A 20,302-nucleotide genomic window follows, 5' to 3' on the forward strand; every position below is an offset into this window, starting at 1 on the left:
TAATGATACATTTATAAAAGTTAACTTTTGTTTTTCATCATATAAATTTCATTTTAAACAAAATTTATAAGTACCTTATTTTTCCTACTTTTTTATTCAAATAAACTGTATTTTTAAATCCAAATATAATTTTCATTGGATATTATTGTAAAAGAAAGTAAATATATTATTATAATAAAACTTTTTGTAATGTCTTAAAGTATATATTTGCTCAATATTTGTATACTTTCTAATTATTTAATTAACTCAAAATATTTTTATATGTATATGTTAACATTTTAAATTTACTAAATATTCTTTGATATACCAAAAATTATTAGAAAAAGAAAAAAGATGTAAACTAAATTTTTTTTTATATAAATAAGGTATTAAAATATATTTATAAAGTTGTTAATAATTCATTTCAATGACAATATATGTCCTTCGATTTGATAAATATTGTCAAAATGTATATGTTAATATATTTCAATTAATTTTTTTTCTTACATTTTAAATTTTGTTACCAATTACCAAATGACAAGATTAAATTATTTATAAAATTATTACAAAAAAAAATAAAGTATTTTATTAAATTTAAAAAAATTATACAAAAAAAATTTTATTAATAAAAAAAAAGATATCAATTTCTAATGTTACAATTTTCTCTTGTACTACAACAACATATTTCTCCTTTAGTTTTATTATTAAAAGATGTTGGCATACAAAAATTATCAACAAAATTTGAACATTCATTATCTTTATCACAATCAAATTTTAATATTGTAATATTATATTTTTGAAAATACATTGTTGCATTTATACAACTTTTGACATGTTTTTCGCATGATTTTCTTAATAAAGGATATGTAAAATCAGATATTTTTATTCTTTCTAATTTTAAAGTTTGCCCAAACAAACATCTTATACATGAAATATAATTAATTAAAAAAATTATTAAAATTATTGAAATAATAATTTTAAACATAATTTATTTTTAATTTAAAATGTAAAAAAAAATTAAATATAATTGATTTTATAATAATATACAAATTTTATTATATTAAAAATATTATCTAATACTAATATAATAATTTTTTTTTAATAAAAATATTATAATTTATCTTCTTTTTTTTTGTATAAATTTTTAAAGAAAGCTTAAAAAAAGAAAAAGTAAAAATATTGTTAACAATTTTATTAGTATCATATTGAGGAAAAAAGAATTAATCATTTATTTCTCTACAAAAATTATGACTCAATCGTAATATATAAAATATTTGTCATCTTTGTTAATATCACTATATAACTTTTAAAATAGTTAATTGTAACAATTATATTTATTAAAAAGATAAAATGTTTATTTTCTTTATAAATATATGAATATATATTATTTTGGCCAATACTATAATGATTTAAAATTTAATCTCTATTTGTAGTAAATAATTGGCATTAAAGATATACATATGTATATGCATCAATACTTTTCCAGATAATGGGAATATGATAATTAGGTGTAGTAACCATTTTAATAATTTATTTAAAAAGTAATATGGGTACCGTTGACCAACTGTTAAATAAAATTGTTCATTTTACAAATGAAGATAAGTTATTAAATAAAATATATATATATATATATAGAAAATAGAATTGAAAATGATATATAATATATCATTAACAAATATCCTTCTTTGGATATTTTAATATTTTAACTAATATAAAAAGAATTTATTTATAAATAATCTGATATGGAAAGGTTTTTAATAATATTATTTAATCTTTATAATATTGGTAGACCTATTTTATTTTTATATATAAATATTATATATATATATATACTATTCAGCTTTAGTATCTTTTTGCTTATATTATTGCCGTCCTGATTATATTGTTATTACATTTACATATATATATATATATATATATATTTATATATATATACATTTATTTTATTTGCGCAAACATAAATGATATAGATAGATGGTAATAATTATTCTTTGAATTTTATTATTCTTAACTTTACTTAAAATGTCTGTTTTGTAGTGACAAAAAGAAATATACCTTACAATAATATAAAATAGGTAAATCAAATGTGTATGTGAGATACGTTACTTGGTTAGCTAAAAGTATATTCTTACTGACAGATAATGTTAAATGTTATCATATTATTGTTGATTTTACTAGTATTGTCTTCAAATAGAAAAAGAGTTAAAACGTGATATAGATTAAGTAAAGACTTTTTATGAACATATTTCTATACAATACTCGTCTTTTAAGTTATTTTATATATTATTACTTTATTTATTTTTATATTTATAATAATAGGAAGAAAAAAAATATATATATTTTATTATTAATTAAAAAGATAACATTTTCTAATTATTAAACAGTATCTTTTTAAATATTTTATTATAATTTTGTAAATATAAATAATTATTATTAAACATTACAACTTACTCAGAACTTTATATTTATTTTGTTGATTTAATATATTAGAACATATGATTTTATTTAAAATATTTTATATATTAATATTTTTTACTATACAAAACTAAAAATATTAATGTATAACAAACAGATTCATCATTAAAAATTGATTATTTAAAATCTATACTATAAATAATTTAGAAAAGAATACCTTATATATTTTATTAATATTATAAAATATATTAGTTAATAAAAAGTAATAATAAATGATAATAAATATAAAGTTAATTTTAAATATTATATTGATAAGTATATTATATTATAATCATCTTGATACACTTTATTTATACTTTATTAAATTGATTATTTTAGAAAATTTTATTTTTCCTCTATATATTTCTTCTTTAATAAATATTTAAAATATAATTAAAAATCTATTTATACTTTCAAAAAAAAAAAAAGTGTTTTATGTTCTGATGACGTGAATTTTATAATAAATTTTTAATGTGATGGGAGCTAATCCATGTTGTTGCCGTTTAAAAGATGGTTCTATTTCTATAGCAATATGGAGTTTTATATTTTCTATTGTTCAATTGGGTATTTTTGGTTGGCAACTGGCAGCCATAAAATATGAAAAAGATAGAGCAGCAAATAACCTGTTACCAAACTATAATACATATGGAAGATTTGATATACCTTCTTATTATGAAAGTTACTGGCAATCACCAGAAGAAAGATATTATATTGGATTGTTTGTTTGTCAAATCATCTGTGCAATTGTATCATTTTTCTTGTTATTTGCTTCAGTAGCCTTGATATATGGAATACATACTGTATGTTATTAAATGATTATATTATATTATCTATTTTATTATTTTAGTTATCACGTTATTTAATTTGGCCATGGTTTCCATGTATGCTTTTTTCTATTTTATCTTCTTTAGCATATTGTATAACATGGTGGGCAGGTGATGTACGTGATTATTGGATAGTTCTTACAATAATTGAAATTTTTGGTGTTGTCATAAATTTATACTGCTTTCTGGTTATTCTTGTATTTTATTATAGAATTGGAAAAGAAAGAAAAGTATATGAAAAACGAATGTTATCATTAGAAAATGATGCATTTAATTATCCATCAATGAAAAAAGATTATTCTGTTCCACCAAAAAAACATCCTTATGATATTGATGCTATAGAAGATGAAGAATATGATGATCAAAATAAATCTTATTATCCTAATGGAACTTTTAGGAAATCACAAAAACAAAGAAAGGTCTATGATGATAATATAAGATATGAGAAAGGTAATAGTAAACTTATTCATATGGATAAGTATAGAAAAAATAATTTAGAAGAATCAAGGTTGCTAGAATGGGTTAAGAGTACTACTGATTTGACTTCAAATCAAAATGATAATAATATGCCAATAGGTACTTAGGCTAATATTATTTAAAGTATCCTTGTCTATTTTTTTTTATCCTTTTTGAAAAAAATTTTTTTTTAACCTTCAAGTGTCCAGTTAAATTTTTTTTATATGTTTAATTATTTATTATTATTATTTTTAATTTATTATAGGATATCAAAAAAGAGAATATGAAGATGATGGTGGTTTTGATACAAAACCTAGTAGAACTCCACATTATCATAATGATTATTCAACACCAGCTGATCCACCAATGCCATATGTAGAAGATTTTGAAGAATTACCTGCAAGTGCTGAAGCATCAACTATGAGAAGTCTACATGAACAGGAAATTGAACATAGACATCATAAATGTAAACATTATGACAATTGTAAAAAAAAACATAAACATCGTCATAGAAAGCATAAAAAATGTCATCATAGTGAAAAGAGAAAACACTATCATGATTCTGAAGATTTTGATAGTGAATTAACGTATAATCCTTCTTTTCATACTGAATCTACATTTACAAATATATGTAGAGATAAAAATAGTGATTATATATATGATCATGATGATACTCATTGTTCACATCATCGACGTTCACGTAGCTATCATAAACCTCGACATCGATCATGTTCTAAACATCGATCACCATCCCGGCAATATCATTCAAACGATGAAGATTCAAAAAATTTAAATAATTATCCAACATTATCATTAGCAGATCTCGAAAAAGGCTTTACTATACCACAGAGAATAATTATACCACCTAACCCTCCACCAGGACCGGATGGAAAAATTCAACCACAGACGTATCATATTAATTCAGAGATTATAATAAGTTACGATGAAAATGGTAAACCAAAATTTACCAATGAAATAGTAAGTAATTCAACAAAAGAAAAAAAATCTGAAAAACAAATTTTACCTGGTATTTCTTCAGATGTCTAATAAATATCAATTGATAATTTTTCTTGTACATAAAGTGGAAAAATTAATAAAATATTTTATTTTTTTTTAATTAATATATATTTTCGTAAATTGAAACTAAAGAAAAATATTTTTTGTAAATTAATCTATTATTTTAATTTAGAATTTAGAATTTTTATTATTCAAAATTATATTGTTCAAGAATATTTTATCATTATAATATTTTAAATTTATTAAACAGAAAATTTAAATAAAATAATATAAATTTAAATAAATTTATTAAAATAAGAAATTAATGATATATAAAAATTGAATACTTTGTTAAACTTTTAGCTTATAATGAGTGAAAAAACTGAACAAATTAAAAAAATAAAATGCTTAGAAAAAGCATTAACATTATTAAAGTACAAAAAAGAAATTGTTGGCTATTCATGTAATAGATCATTGTCAAAAGATTGTAAGTAAGTTGAATATTTATTTGCATATTATATTAAAAATTATTTTAGAGAAAATATTATTTTGAGTATTGAATTTGAAATACCTGATAACTTAGTTGTTGATTCTGATAGTTCTTCATCATTTGGTAATAGTTCAAATTACTCAAAAGTATCTGGTACCTTTAGAAAAAACGATTCCAATTGTAATGTCTCAATTTCTACCTCAGAATCATCTTTACCTTCTGAATCATTCAATAAAAATTGTTTAACAGATAATAGTGTAAACTACAAAGCTTTAAATAATACAACAACACAAACTAAAATTATATTAGTTGAAATTAAAATTTACATTAGATCATATGTACAAAATGAGAAGTATGATGGAATTCTGAAAAGAATTGATGTTGAACTTAATCCTTTAAAAGCTACTCCAAGGGAAATAATAAAAACACTCTTTCCTAAAAAAGATCCTCTAAAAATAATTCAAGATGGAGTCTATTTTATTAAAGAAGACTTTGATGTTAATAAAGAATATAAAAAAGCATTAGATTGGATAATTTGTTATCCCTATGAATTGGATATGCCTCTTGTTACAATATATGGATCAACAATATTAAAAGATTTCAAAATGTCTTTTGTTATTGATGATATAACAAGAATATAGACAATATTTTAAAAGAGAAACTGTTTATTTGATAACAAAGGGTTTTAGTTGTAGATAGTTTATTAGATCAATATTAATAAATATATAATCATTATCATTGTTATTTTAAAAACAATAAAATATGTTGTAGCTATAGTTATTATTTAAAAAAAAGTTTTCATATCTATTAAATTTTTTTTGTTATTGTTTTATATTATTATCTTTAAAAATTATAAATTCTATATTTAAAGTTAAAAGATGATGAATGAAAAATACAATTTTGTTATTATTTTTTTAGATTAGATATAATCAAAGTCAATGACTTTTCTAGAAAATTTATTATTATATTTGTTCAGAATATATCAATTGAAACTTATCACGTGAGAATAAAAGTTATGTCAATTGATTTTTCTTTAACAATTAGCTTAAAATAAGATTCATCAATAAAGATACATCAACAATTTTTAGACATTCAGAATTCACTGTCAAGATTTTAAATTTTTGAATTAGCCTTTAATACAAGTATTATACAACATTTTTTTTTGAATTAATAAACAGAATCATACACATTTAATAACCTTTAAAAAATAATAAATTTTGAAAAATCACTCATACAAAAAAAAATATAAACTTTTAGAAGTTGTAATAGGTCAAAAATTAAAGCAAGAATATTAAATATTTTTAAAAAAAACCACTTTCAAAGATGAAATCAAAAAATTTAAAAAAAAAATAAAAATTTTATATTACTTTTTAATAATATATTAATTTGACTGAGTTTCATTTCCATAGAACTTGTCTAATTTTAAATATGATACAAAATACAAATGTTAAAATTTTTTCAAAAATGTGCAAATAACTTAAGTTAAAAGTCTCGTAAACGAATGAAACTTAATGCAATAGATTAATTTCACAATTTTATGTACAACTCACGTTAAATAGATTTCAGAGCTTTCGATATCTCTTTAGATACATTCTTGGCACTTTTTTACGCTTATTCTTTTGTCATTATTTTTTTATATCTTCAAAATTGTTAAATATATAAAAATATAGTAAGTTGAACATTTGATAATTGATAAACAGTTAGAAAAGTTTTAGAAAATTTTTTTCATTATATTCAAATTTAAAAAAAAAATTTTTTTAATAAATAACCAAAGTTATCATATAAATAAATTAAAATAAAATTAAGAAAATTGGTAGTAGATTTTTCAATAAAATTTTTATTAAGACATAATTTTTAAAATCATTATTGTATTTTAAAAAAAAATTATACATATATTTAATATTCGGATTTTCAAAAAAAATTTCCAATACACAAGAGACTTTAAAATCAAGCAATTATTAATTATTCTAAAAATTTATTCGGTTTCAAAGGCTATCAAATGAATATAGTGGCATATTTAAATTCTAAAAAAAGTTGTTGTTTTTTGTCACAAGTTATTAGGTGAAGTCAGAAATTAAGAATATTTTCAGATAATTTTTATAGCATTGAAAATAATAATGTTATAGATTTGAAAATTAAAATTCATTGCCTACCTTTAAATAGAAATTGAATAAAACTAATCCCACCTTCATAGGATAAGTATTTGCTGAAATACTGAAAAGTCAGGAACAATGAATATTTTAGAAAAATTTCCGCCCTTGGTCTTATCTTCCTTCAAAATCATGATAAATAAAATTAGATTTCTGCAATCGTCTTCAAATGAGTTTTCAAATAGGGTCTACCTTCAAAATTTTTTTATATCTTTAAGTACTTGCGATATATAAAAAAATGATGACAATGGATTACGCGCGAAAAAGTACCAAGTTTCAAATCTCAATAAAGGATGAAAATTTTAAAATCTTTTCAACGTAGGGTATACTTTAAATTATGAAAGAAGCACAGCGCAACAAATTTCATGAACCTGTGACTCCATTAACTTAAGTTATCGCTAGATTCTTAAAACTTTTTTTTAAACATATTTCTTATCATATCTTCATTTTTAGAAGTCCTATGAAGATATGAATACGTTTAATGAATTTCTCGTAAAAAACCGCTCTAGAATCATCTGTTTATATTTAAAATATCTCATTGCATCATGGACGTTGAAATTTACATAAAAATATTTCCCAATTTCGCCTTCAACTTTGATAGCTTATAACTCATGAAATTTTAATTTTAGAATATTGTTGATTATATTCAAAATTCATCCCATTTCAAGAGCTATCGAATGAGTATAGTAGCATATTCAAATTCCAAAAAAAGTTGTTCATTTTTGGTAGCATTTTTAGAGGATAAATCAGAAATCTAGAAATTTTTCAGCCAATTTTTATATCTCTGAAAAAATAATGTTACAGCTATGAAAATTAATATTCTAGACCTACTTTTAAATAAAAATCGAATGAAACTAGTCCCATATTCATAGGCTCATTATTTGCTAAGATACTGAAAAGTCGGGAACAATGAATATTTAAGAAAAATTTCCGCCTTTGTTCATATCTTGCTTCAAAATTAAGATAAATGCAATCAGATTTCTGCAATTTATTTTGAATGAGTTTTCAAGTGGGGTCTACCTTCAAAATTTTTTTATAACTTTAAGTACTTGCGAGATATAAAAAAATGATGACAATGGATTACGCGCGAAAAAGTACCAAGTTTCATATCTCAAGAACCACTGAAAACAAAAAAATGTTTTCAACGTACGGTACATCTTAAATTATGAAAAAAGCACAGCGCATCAAGTTTCATGGACCTGTGACTTCATAAACTTGAGTTATCACTAAATTTTTAAAACTTTTTTTTAAACATATTTCTTATCATATCTTTTTTTTTATAAGTCCTATCAAGATATGAATAGGCTTAATGAATTTATCGTAAAAAAGTGATTTAGAAACAACTGTTTATTTTTAAAATATCTCATTGTATCATAGAAGTTGAAATTTACATAAAAATATTCCCCAATTTCGCCCTCAACTTTGACAGCTTATAACTCATGAAATTTTAATTTTCGGATATTGTTGATTATATTCAAAATTCATCCCATTTCAAGGGCTATCGAATGACTATAGTGGCATATTCAAATTCCAAAAAAAGTTGTCCATTTTTGGTCGCATTTTTAGAGGTAAAATCAGAAATCTAGAAAATTTTCAGCCAATTTTTATATCTCTGAAAATAATAATGTTACAGCTATGAAAATTAATATTCTAGACCTACTTTTGAATAGAAATCGAATGAAACTAGTCCCATCTTCATAGGGTCATTATTTGCTGAGATACTGAAAAATCGGTTACAATGAATATTTTAGAAAAATTTCCGCCCTTGGTCACATCTTGCTTCAAAATCATGATAAATAAAATCAGATTTCTGCAATCGTCTTCAAATGAGTTTTTAAATGGGATCTACCTTAGAAATATTTTTATACCTTTAACCATTTTCGAGATATAAAAAAAGGATGACAATAGATTACGCGCGAAAAAGTACCAAACTTCATATCTCAAGAACCATTGGAAATAAAAAAATGTTTTCAACGTAGGGTATACCTTAAATTATAAAAAAAGCACAGCGCATCAAGTTTCATGGACCCGTGACTTCATAAACTTGAGTTATCACTTAATTCTTAAAACTTTTTTAAAAACATATTTCTTATCATATTTTCATTTTTATATGTCCTATCAAGATGTGAATAGGCTTAATGAATTTATCGTAAAAAATTGACCTAGAAACAACTGTTTATTTTTAACATTTACAATATTATCATGGAAGTCGAGATTTACAAAAAAATATTCTCCAATTTCGCCCTTCAACTTTGAGTTCTTATAACTCCTGAAGTTTTAATTTTCGAATATTGTTGATTATATTCAAAATTCATCCCGTCTCAAAAGCTATCGAATGACTATAGTGGCATATCCAAATTCCAAAAAAAGTTGTTTTTTTAAATTTTTATTAAAAAAAATGTTTTAATTACTTATTTTCATTATTTTTTTGTTGTTTTATTATAAAAATTTTTTATTAAATCAACATTGTAATTTAAAAAAAAAATTTTACACATGTTTAATATTCAAAAATTCAAAAAAAATTTCTAGTATGTCACTGATTCTAAAGTAAAGCCTATTTTATTGTTATTCTAAACCAAGATACTTTCTTTGGTAGAACTTTAAATCAAATATTCATTATTCTTGACTTTTAAATATCTCCACTAAAAGGCAACAGGATCTCTTTTAGAATAGCTGACGTACTGAGTGGATAAAAATTAAAATAAATAAAGTATTTACAAAGTTTTTAACAATTTAATTAAATATTTAGTAAAAACAACATTTGATAATTGATAAGAAGTAAAAAAAAGTTTTAAAAAAGTTTAAATAAAATTTTTTTATTATATTCAAATTTAAAAAAAAAAAAAATTTTGCATAAATAAACAAAATTATCATATTAAAAATTTAAAAGCAAATTTTAAAATAAAATTAAAAAAGTTGATAATAAATTTTTTAATAAAATTGTAATTAAAAAATAAATTTTAAAATTGTTCAACTTTTATTTACTTATTATATTAGTTTAAAAGTTATATTAAAATCATTTTTGTATTTTAAAAGAAATTATACATATATTTAAATAGTCAATTTTTCAAAAAAAATTCTAATAAATACATAACACTAGAATTAAGAAGTTTGATATTATTTTTTTTAAAATTTTTATTGAAAAAACTTTTTTAATTACTTCTTTTTTTATCTATTTGCTATATTAGCATGAAAAATTTGTTAAATCGTTATTGTAATTTTAATAAAAATTTTACATATGTATAATATTCAAATTTTAAAAAAAAAATTTTAGTACGTCAGCTATTCTAAAATTAAACCGTATTAATAATTAAACATTGCTAAAATTGTGGCTAAATAATATTCAAAAACTATTTATTTTTGAATTAATTTCAAAATAATTTAAATTTTGTAATTTATTAACATTATATATTACAAGAAATTTTGACATAAAATTGTCTTTTTGCCAATATGATTTTTCATATCAAGATTATCTTTCTACTAATTTTTCTTTGGATAAAAAGTTGTTCCGGCGCAGAAATTTCTAATTCCCTGTTTCCAAGTACTTTAGGAATTACGAATCAAAATGAAAGTATTTTCATAGAACATCAAATAGTTTCTAACTCTGATGTATTACTTGTTAAATGTCCATCTCATTTTTACAAACACAACAATAATAATTTTAAATTTACTGTAAATGAGCTTATAAGAGACTTACAAGTAAAAAAAATTGATTCAAAGAATGATACAATAATTTGGTATTATATTGTAAACCCAAAAGCTGAAAAAGAAAATATTAGCTTACTTTGTGGAGAATTAATTTTTCGTTCAGGCGGATCTACAAGTTTAATACAATGGATTGTTAATATTGTATGGAAATCAAAACCAAACCCTTTACTTACTAATGATACTTACAATGCTGAAGGTTCATTATATAGCCCTAAAAAGTGTAACGGCACAAATGATTTGCTTCCTTTTATCAAATATAGTAGAACACAAATTATTAAAATGTTTAATGATAAAGTAGATAAAGTTTATAAAGGTGACATTCTATATGCTTTTGATTTAACAAAAGCTATTGGTCCAATAGAATATCTTCTCCCCTGTAGTATTGACAAACCTTACCACTCTTCTCCTGTGATTGGAATTGAAGATCATCAACCAGAAGAAATAAAATTTGATAATACAAAGATAAGATATATTAAAAAAAATATTAATAAAGAAAAATTTAAATTTAAGTTGGATATCATTAAGCATTCACATCATAAGGATTTCTTTAAATATGAAAATGTCAAAGCAACTATAATGACTTTTACAAAAAAAGAAGGACTAAAATTAGATATAAATAAAGATGTCATTGAAAATGAGATAATTGTTAATTCTTATGAGATTGTTAAAGTTCAATATACATGTGACAGCTGTTCAGAAAATAGTACTGATTTACGAACATTTGAAGAAACATACTTCTTTGCTCCAAAAAAAAATTTAATTGTGAAAGAAAAAATTTCACATTTTATCAACGAACTGGAGTATAAACCTAATTGTTCTATAAATGACTACAAATTTGCCTATTTCTATTATGTAAAATTTGAAAATACAAAAAGTACCATTGATGAACTTCGCGATAATGGAAATAAAAATTTTGTATTAGAGAACAATAAAGTTTTATACAATAATAAAAATCCAAATGGAATTTTGTCATGTGTCTATAAAATGGTAAATGAAGAATACACTGTTTCACAACAATATGAATTAAATGTGGAAGGAATAATAAAAGTAGATGACGATGGAAAAAAATATCTGGCTACCAAAAAGTCTTTACAAGATTCAAAAAATGCAAACATAACAATAATCGCCATTGTTATAGGAACTATTTTAATACTACTTATAATTTTAATAATTTTCCTCTTCTTTTCAAGGGTAAAAATTATGAAATTTTTAAATAAACGAAAATTACAAAAAAATTATCCAAATGTATATAAATATTGGGAATTTGTTAAAGATATAGAATTTGAAAAATTAGCCCAAATGAGGACTGATGCATTATATGTTCCAGAAAAACTTAGAGAACTTATTGAAAAAAAAGAAATTATTGGAGGTGAAGAAGTTGTAGTAAAGAATAAAGATTTATTTAAGGATACATTAGCACTGTCTCAACGAAATGTTAAATCACCTATTAATGCATACTATGTTAATATGGAATTTCAGAACAATGTACTTTTTTTATCAGATGTATGTTTTTATTGATTTTTATCATTTTATTTTATTTTTATGTATAGGCTCCAAATGAAAAAGATTTTAACAAATTTTGGAATATGATATATAGAGAAAAGATTAAAGTAATCATCTCGATAAGTAATAGAGTTAATGATAAAAATGTTGTAAATGGAGAATATTGGCCTTCTGAAGGAAATGTCCAGAATTTTGATGGTTTTACTGTTAAAAATGTGTGCAAAAAAGATGTTAAGGTAATTGATACTATTGCATGGTCACTAGAAATTGACGATAAACGTGATACAGTTAATTCTATATACCTTTATCAAGTTAATGGATGGAAAAGCAATAGTATTCCTGAATGTCTTGGGCAAATAATAGATCTCTTTGAAAGTGTTAATCAATTAAGTGGTGTTGAACCAATTTTAATTCATTCAGATGGTAAAGCTGGATCAAGAGTCTTTTTATTTACATATTTTTCTGGGATTGTTATGGCATTAAAAAAAAGTAAAATTTATAAAGATCCATTTTTAATGATAAAACAAGTACGTGATCAAAGAGAAGGTGGAAATATTTCTGCAATGGATTTTATTGTTTTGAATGTTTTGATTGTGGAATATTTTGTAAAAAATAAGATTATTATGAAAAATGAAGATTATCTGGCATTTAAGGGAAAATATGATGATTATGTATACTCATTTCGTGCTAAAGAAAATTCACTGATATCGGAAATAAGACCATTCTTATTATATATTTTATTTTTTGATGAAAGCAAAGTTAGAGAATATGAACATCATGTTCAAGACTTTAATAGTCAATATAAAATAGGAACGAATGAACGTTGTACAAAATTCTTGGAAGCTTTAAAATATCAAGAAGATTTGAAACAACCACAAAAAAAAGTAATTCGTTATAATGACATAATGTGCAATGATAAAAATATTGTGGAAACAGGTTTAACGAGCTCATTCAATGGACATCCATATCCAAATTTTATCAATGCTAATTATATTGAATATACTGGAACTTATACAAAGAGAAAAAGAAAAATTATTATGTGCCAAGTATGTTTTATAAAAGATAAAAATTTTTTTTAATAATTAATTTATAGGCCCCAAATATTGCTGGTGTTGAACAAATGTATTCTATGTTATATACACAAAATGTTGGTCTTCTTGTGAATCTTTGTTGTGATTTAGAATTAAAAACGGGTAATAAGAATATAGAAGAAGATTTGAACTGGCATGTTTATTATCCTACAAAAGTAGATGAAAGTAAAACTGTAGGTGTAATGAAAATTACACAACAAAGTGTCATTAATGAGGTTCAAAAGAATGTAACAGCTGCATGCTACGCTCTAGAAAACACAAGTAAAAAAGATTCTAAAAATGTATTTTTTAATTTGATTCATTATAATGGATGGACTGATAAAGGTATGATTAAAGTTCATTTTTTTAAAATAAATTTGTTTTTTAAGATATTCCATCAAATCATATGGAATTATATAATCTATATAAGTATATAATGTCTAATAGTGGTGAAAGACCCATTGTTATACATTGTAGTGCTGGAATAGGAAGAACTGGTACATTAGCTTTGCTAATATATATGATTGATAATATAACAGCAGAAAGATTTTTTGATCCAATATTATGTTTGAGAAATTTACGTGAATCAAGATATCAAGCTATTCAAACTAATAGCCAATTTAAGTTAGCTTTACTTTGTGTATTTGAACATTTTAAAGCTGAAATTCATAAATTAGATGAGGAACTTTTTGGAAATCTTAAGATATGGTTAAGATAAAAGTATAATTTAATAATTATATAATTTATTAATAGCATAAAATGATAGATGTAGTAAATAATTTTATTGATGTAACTTATATATATCCTCAAATTACTATAAAATAAAATAAATTTTTTTTTTAATGAAATATGTATTTATAAATAAATTACCTATTTATTATAGTCAAGAAAAAGTAATTTACTAGATACTAAATTAATAGATAATTTTAAAGAGTATTTGATTTTTTACAATTATAATCATAATTTAATAAATATATTATTTATGAATACAAATAGTAACTTTTTTTTATTATTTTAAAATCAAAATTTTAAATATATTATGAATTAATCTTTATTTTTTAAAATGAATAAAAACATGATAATTCTATCGTTGTAATTTTGTTTTAAACAAAAATTAATTATTTTTATAGTAATATTTATTCATTAATTTTTAAATAAGTTTCATTAAATAACTAAATTAATATAAGGTCATTTTAAAATAAAAGTTTTTTTTTATAATTAATTGTAATTGATAATTAGTATTATAGTTAAATCATTTATTTTTGTGTAAAGTAATTTTATTTATATTAGGTAATATTTAATTATATACATAAAATATTATTCTTTAGACTATGATAGATTTATCTAATTCAATTGTGGAATCACAGGCAAATTTTGCATTGAAAACGTTAGTTAAACTATCAAATGTGAATGAATCATTAGTTGTATCTCCATTTTCATTGACGTTAGCTTTAACGTTATGTTTTATTGGTTCTAAAGGAAAAACAAATAATGATATAAACAAATTACTATTTCCAGGAATTAATGAAAATGAATTTGTCAATTATCTACAAACTACCGCTGATGACATTAAAGAACTTTCTGAAAGTTATACAACCGTTTATTTAGGTAATAAAATGTATCTAAAAAAAAATTTAAAGATAAATAATGATTATAAAGAAAAGATCAAAAAATACTTTAAATCAGATATTGAAAATATAGATTTTACTAATGCTAATGATTCTACAAAAGTAAGTAATACAATACTATTTCTTAAACTTATTTTTTAAAGATTATAAATGAGTATATTTCTAATTCAACAAATGGTAGAATAAAAAATTTTATTTCATCTAAAGATTTTACATCAAAAATTGATTCAATAATAGCAAGTTCAATTACATTTCAAAGTTCATGGAAAGAAAGATTTAAAAAAAATTAACAAAAAATACTTCTTTTTTTAAAAATGAAAAAGATAGTGTATTTATTTCAATGATGCATAAACAAAGTTACCTTCCATATGCAGAAGATTTTAATTTTCATTTTATCCAAATACCATACTCTGATGAAAATTTTTCTTTTGTCATTTTACTTCCAAAAATAAGAAATAAATTAAAAAGTTTTTTAAAAAAAGTCAATGGAAAACAATTTTTATCATTATTAAGAAAATCTGACATAGCTCAAGTCAACTTAGATATACCTAAGTTTAAAATTGAAAGTAGCCAAAATTATGTTCAATTATTTAAAAATATGGGTTTGATGACACCATTTAAAAGTAGCGAAGATTATTCTTTAATAACTTCTAAAATGTTAATCAATCAAATTAGACAAAAGTCAAGAATAGAAATTAGTGAAAGAGGAACAGGAGTAACAAAAGATGTTTTTGTAAAAATGTTACCATTATCTGATCTTTTTCCAATACATTCCAAAAAAATTGCTATCAGAGTAGATCATCCTTTTTTATTTTTTGTCCTTTACAAAGAACAGATTTTGTTAAATGGAATTTATCAATAACTTTATTTTTTTTATTTAAATTTCTTTTAATAATTGTAATGTTATATATTTTTCAAACATTTTAAAATCATACTGTTTATAAAAAAAATATTTTTATTTTTGATTAATGTTTTTATATTATATTTTATAAAATAACATTTATTTACAGAAATCTAAATACTTATAAAAAAAAACATATAAAAAAATATTAAATTAAAATAATGTTGTAAAACAAGATCATAAAATTTATTTTAAACAGATAGAATAACAATATCTTTTTAACACAATTTTATTTTGTCTTTTATATTTTTTACATATTAAAACTGTCAATATGAATTTAACAAGTAAATTTATTTTAACTTATATTTTCTTAATTATCACAACAATTTCTTTAAGTTAAAATTTTTTTTTATTACCATTTAAAAGGCATTACTTTAAATTAGTTATATTTTTATAATATTACAAAAAAAAATCAAAGTAATATAAATATAATTTTAAAGAAGTACATACGTTTAAATAGCAACTTCCCTATACATTTATTGATAAATAATCTATAAATAATTTTATTTTAATTGTTTATAATTAACATTTTTTTTCAAATATAATTTTACAAGAGAAATTTACAGTAAAAAATTTAGTGATTGATATATATTTTATATTTTATAAGTATAATAAAACATTTTTATTTTTATCATTTTTAATGACTTTATAAGATTGACTTTTTTTTTAATACTTTAGTCATATTTTTGATTTATTAATGAATGTCATTTTATCTAAAATAAATTTTATTTTATAATTTATTTGTTTGATTCTTTATGTACAATTTTTTAAATTATAAAATAAATATTAAATAATAATATTTATGTTAATTAATATTATTGTTTAAACTAATGTAAATTTATTCAAATGAAATAGAAAGTTTTCTCATAATTTTAAAATATGTGTAAGTTTATCAGATTTAATAATTTACCAAGTTTGTAAAACAAATTTTAAAATCTGGAATTTATTGTTATATTTTTCATTTTAAAAAAACACTTATAATTAGTTATAATAAAATATATTTAATTGATAGTTTACAGAAATAAATTAGCTACAATATAAAAATTGTTGTTGTAATTTTGTATTTCAGAGTTATCATTACAAGAAATAATAATCTATGAATTAAAATTCGAGTGTTACAAAATTTTAAAAAATAGGATAAATAGTTTATAACATTAAAGTAACATTTAGAAAAAAAATTATTTATGATTATAATAAATTTTATCTCTTAAATAATTGATTCAAATAAAAATAAAGTTAATATACTTATTATGTATATGTTTAAAAAATATATTAAGATCATGATATAGTTTCTGTATATTGTAAATATTTTATTATCAAGTTTTTTTTTATGTTTTTATAGCATATAATTTAAAAAGAATATGATTTCAATCAATGTATAATTATTCTTTGTAATACTTATTTAATGTGTCAAAATTGTAATGGACTTTTTTTTATAAAAGTTTTGAGCATTGTAAGTTAAGAAACAATTTTTTATTGAAAAAATATTATACGTGATTTTTTTAAATAATAATAAAATCAGCAAGATTTTTACGTATTAGAAAATGTTAAAGAAAAGTTTTTACTATTAATTTTGATAGAACTAAAAATGTTTTTTTTAAAAATAATTTATATAAAAAAAAATAAAATATTTAAATTTAATCTTTTAAAGTTATTAAAAATTATAAAACAATAAAAAACCAATATATTTATCCTATTATATTTATAAGTATTAAAATATATATTAATTATAAAAATTTTTTTTGTAATATGATGTTAAAAACTAATGTTAACATTTTTTTACAAAAATTAAAGTATTTATGCATTGTTTTTTGGTAAATATAATCATGATGCATTTTTCAATATAATCTTCTTTGATTTTAATATTATTTTAATTTGACATTATTAAAATAAAATGACTCTGTGACGGCAAACTTGAAGTCATAAAATAAATGAATGATATTATACTTTAAAAAAACTATCAAGATTTAAAATTTTATTTTTATATTTTTGTTTATTTTGATAAATATATAATACTTAAAAAAGACATTTAAATATATACAATTTCAGGAAAGATTTAAAATACTTTATTTTATGAAGTATATAAGTACCTCAAAAGAAATAAAAGACTTTCAACGAAATCTGAGAACCAAAACGTTTTAAAAGTTGTTTTTGAAAAAGAATTTAAAAAATATCCATCAACAGGATACAAATTTATGTACTAGTAAACTTAAATTTGAAGCATTATAAAAATTTCTTGTATTTATAAAATATTTTTTTTTATTATTAAACATTTTTTTTAATTTAAAATTAGAAAGTTAATACCATAAAAATAAAAATTTTTTATAATCTTTCTGAAAAATATATACATGAATTTTTTTGTTATATTTTATTTAAGATTTATAGATAAAAAATTTGTGTTCTTTTTACATTTATCATTATTAAATTAATAAATGGTACCTAATTTTCTTGAAGTTTGTTGATAATATAAAAAAAAATTTTTTTTGTTTTTATTATTGGTATATGTTATAGTATTAATTAGTTTTAGGCATAAAAACAATTATGTTAAGATTTTCGTGATAAGGTCACATGCTTAAGACATCATGATTAATAAATTATTTGTCATTTATTTAAATAATGTACTTGGAACAACTAATGTTATGTTTTTTACACTTTATATAGTAAAAACCATTTCAATTTAATATATCATATTTTTTGAAAATCTTATAAATCATAGAAATTAACCAAGATTTAAAAGAATTATATAAATGATGCAAATTTTTTTTTTTATCATAAAATATTAACAACTATCATTTTTATTTTAAAAATTGTTTTATATAATCCAGATAACTTATAAATAAATAATAAATTTATTAAATTCTTCTTTATCAATATATTATTGAAAATAATATATGTTTTTTAATCTTTTTGTTTCCAGATGTTTAAGTCAACAAAATTTTATAAAAGAATATTGATGTTTTTAAAAATAATTTTTTTTAAATTAACTTCTTCTATAAATATTTCAATAAAAAAAATATAATATAAATAAATAAAAAAAAACATTAAAAATATTCTTTAGTAAGGAACTATTATTTTTATAAAAATAAAATTTTTTATTCGAAACATTAAATTTTATCATAATTTATTACTAAACCAATTAAGATCAATAATTATTTATCTTGTAGCTTTAAACACTTTTATGATTCAAATGAAAAAAAAAAACATATTTGTGTAATTAAATAAATGCCAATTTTCATTAATATTTATTATTATGATAATATAAATGTTATTTACCTCTTTAACTCAAATCATTTTTATTAACATAATCATTATCTTAAAAATAACTGTTCAATAATAAAGTTTAAAAAAATTTTATAATACAAATAGTAATTATAAAACCAAAAACAGATGGAAAGATTTAATCATAAAAATTTTAATTCACAATTTATATATTTTTTGATTCAAACAATAAAAAAAGAAATAAGATATTGAAGAAAATAAAAAAAAAATTAATATGAATCATTGTTACTTGATACCATTTTAAATGTCTTGTTTACCAAAATTATTTTATTTATTGCATTAACGTAAGGATTAATAAATTAATTTATAAGAAAATACAAAAAAAAAATTAATAGTTAATAATTTTTTTATTGATGATCAAAATTTTATTATCTAAATCCACCTGGTTTTTGAGCACTAATATAAAGAACATTATTCCCACGAATAAAGGCATCCCCATACTTTTTTTTTAAAACTCCACTTTCATATTCTTCAGTGTGCTCAAGTGCAATATTCATAAAGCCATCTAAACTTGATAAGATACCACGATAGTCAATTCCTGTGTTTAATTTAACTAATACAGGTTTTCCAATAATATTTTGAAGGAAATCTGTTGGATTTTGTCTTCTTGACATAACTAAAAATTATTATTATTATTATTATTACTATATTATTATTTGTCTAAATTTATATATTATATATATATATAAATATACGTATATACATATATACATATACATACATTTAGCGCGCATAATTAATATTAAGAATAAATAGATGATGATCAAATAATATGAAAAGAATTTTAAAATATAATACTTCTACTATTAGTTGCGCTATAATATTAAAATAAAAAGTTGGTAATACACAAACACTAACACACTA

At 20.4% G+C, this 20,302-nt stretch overlaps 6 protein-coding genes across 6 annotated transcripts; 5 read left to right on the forward strand and 1 right to left on the reverse strand.

Moving 5' to 3' along the window:
• Window positions 1-2,909: 2,909 nt before the first annotated feature.
• On the forward strand, window positions 2,910-4,760 carry SRAE_2000143000 (Hypothetical protein; the record flags this gene model as incomplete). The annotated part of the gene is made up of 3 exons (XM_024652382.1): window positions 2,910-3,233; window positions 3,281-3,833; window positions 3,979-4,760. 3 exons carry the CDS (start codon window positions 2,910-2,912, stop codon window positions 4,758-4,760), a joined length of 1,659 nt encoding a protein of 552 aa, XP_024505964.1.
• Window positions 4,761-5,078: 318 nt separating this feature from the next.
• SRAE_2000143100 (Hypothetical protein) lies at window positions 5,079-5,840 on the forward strand (the record flags this gene model as incomplete). The annotated part of the gene is made up of 2 exons (XM_024652383.1): window positions 5,079-5,200; window positions 5,246-5,840. The coding sequence occupies 2 exons, from the start codon at window positions 5,079-5,081 to the stop codon at window positions 5,838-5,840; spliced, it is 717 nt and encodes a 238-aa protein (XP_024505965.1).
• Window positions 5,841-10,799: 4,959 nt separating this feature from the next.
• On the forward strand, window positions 10,800-14,348 carry SRAE_2000143200 (Protein-tyrosine phosphatase, receptor/non-receptor type domain and Protein-tyrosine/Dual specificity phosphatase domain and Protein-tyrosine phosphatase, catalytic domain-containing protein; the record flags this gene model as incomplete). The annotated part of the gene is made up of 4 exons (XM_024652384.1): window positions 10,800-12,560; window positions 12,608-13,606; window positions 13,654-13,975; window positions 14,020-14,348. 4 exons carry the CDS (start codon window positions 10,800-10,802, stop codon window positions 14,346-14,348), a joined length of 3,411 nt encoding a protein of 1,136 aa, XP_024505966.1.
• Window positions 14,349-14,961: 613 nt separating this feature from the next.
• SRAE_2000143300 (Serpin domain-containing protein) lies at window positions 14,962-15,548 on the forward strand (the record flags this gene model as incomplete). The annotated part of the gene is made up of 2 exons (XM_024652386.1): window positions 14,962-15,360; window positions 15,402-15,548. The coding sequence occupies 2 exons, from the start codon at window positions 14,962-14,964 to the stop codon at window positions 15,546-15,548; spliced, it is 546 nt and encodes a 181-aa protein (XP_024505967.1).
• A 53-nt stretch (window positions 15,549-15,601) lies between these two features.
• Window positions 15,602-16,120, forward strand: SRAE_2000143400 (Serpin domain-containing protein; the record flags this gene model as incomplete). Its single annotated transcript, XM_024652387.1, has 1 exon — window positions 15,602-16,120. The coding sequence occupies one exon, from the start codon at window positions 15,602-15,604 to the stop codon at window positions 16,118-16,120; it is 519 nt and encodes a 172-aa protein (XP_024505968.1).
• Window positions 16,121-19,806: 3,686 nt separating this feature from the next.
• On the reverse strand, window positions 19,807-20,052 carry SRAE_2000143500 (U6 snRNA-associated Sm-like protein LSm6; the record flags this gene model as incomplete). Its single annotated transcript, XM_024652388.1, has 1 exon — window positions 19,807-20,052. The coding sequence occupies one exon, from the start codon at window positions 20,050-20,052 to the stop codon at window positions 19,807-19,809; it is 246 nt and encodes an 81-aa protein (XP_024505969.1).
• Between the last annotated feature and the right edge of the window lie 250 nt (window positions 20,053-20,302).

Source organism: Strongyloides ratti (genome assembly GCF_001040885.1).
Source record: "Strongyloides ratti genome assembly S_ratti_ED321, chromosome : 2".
In the NCBI taxonomy this organism is placed as follows: Eukaryota; Metazoa; Nematoda; class Chromadorea; order Rhabditida; family Strongyloididae; genus Strongyloides; species Strongyloides ratti.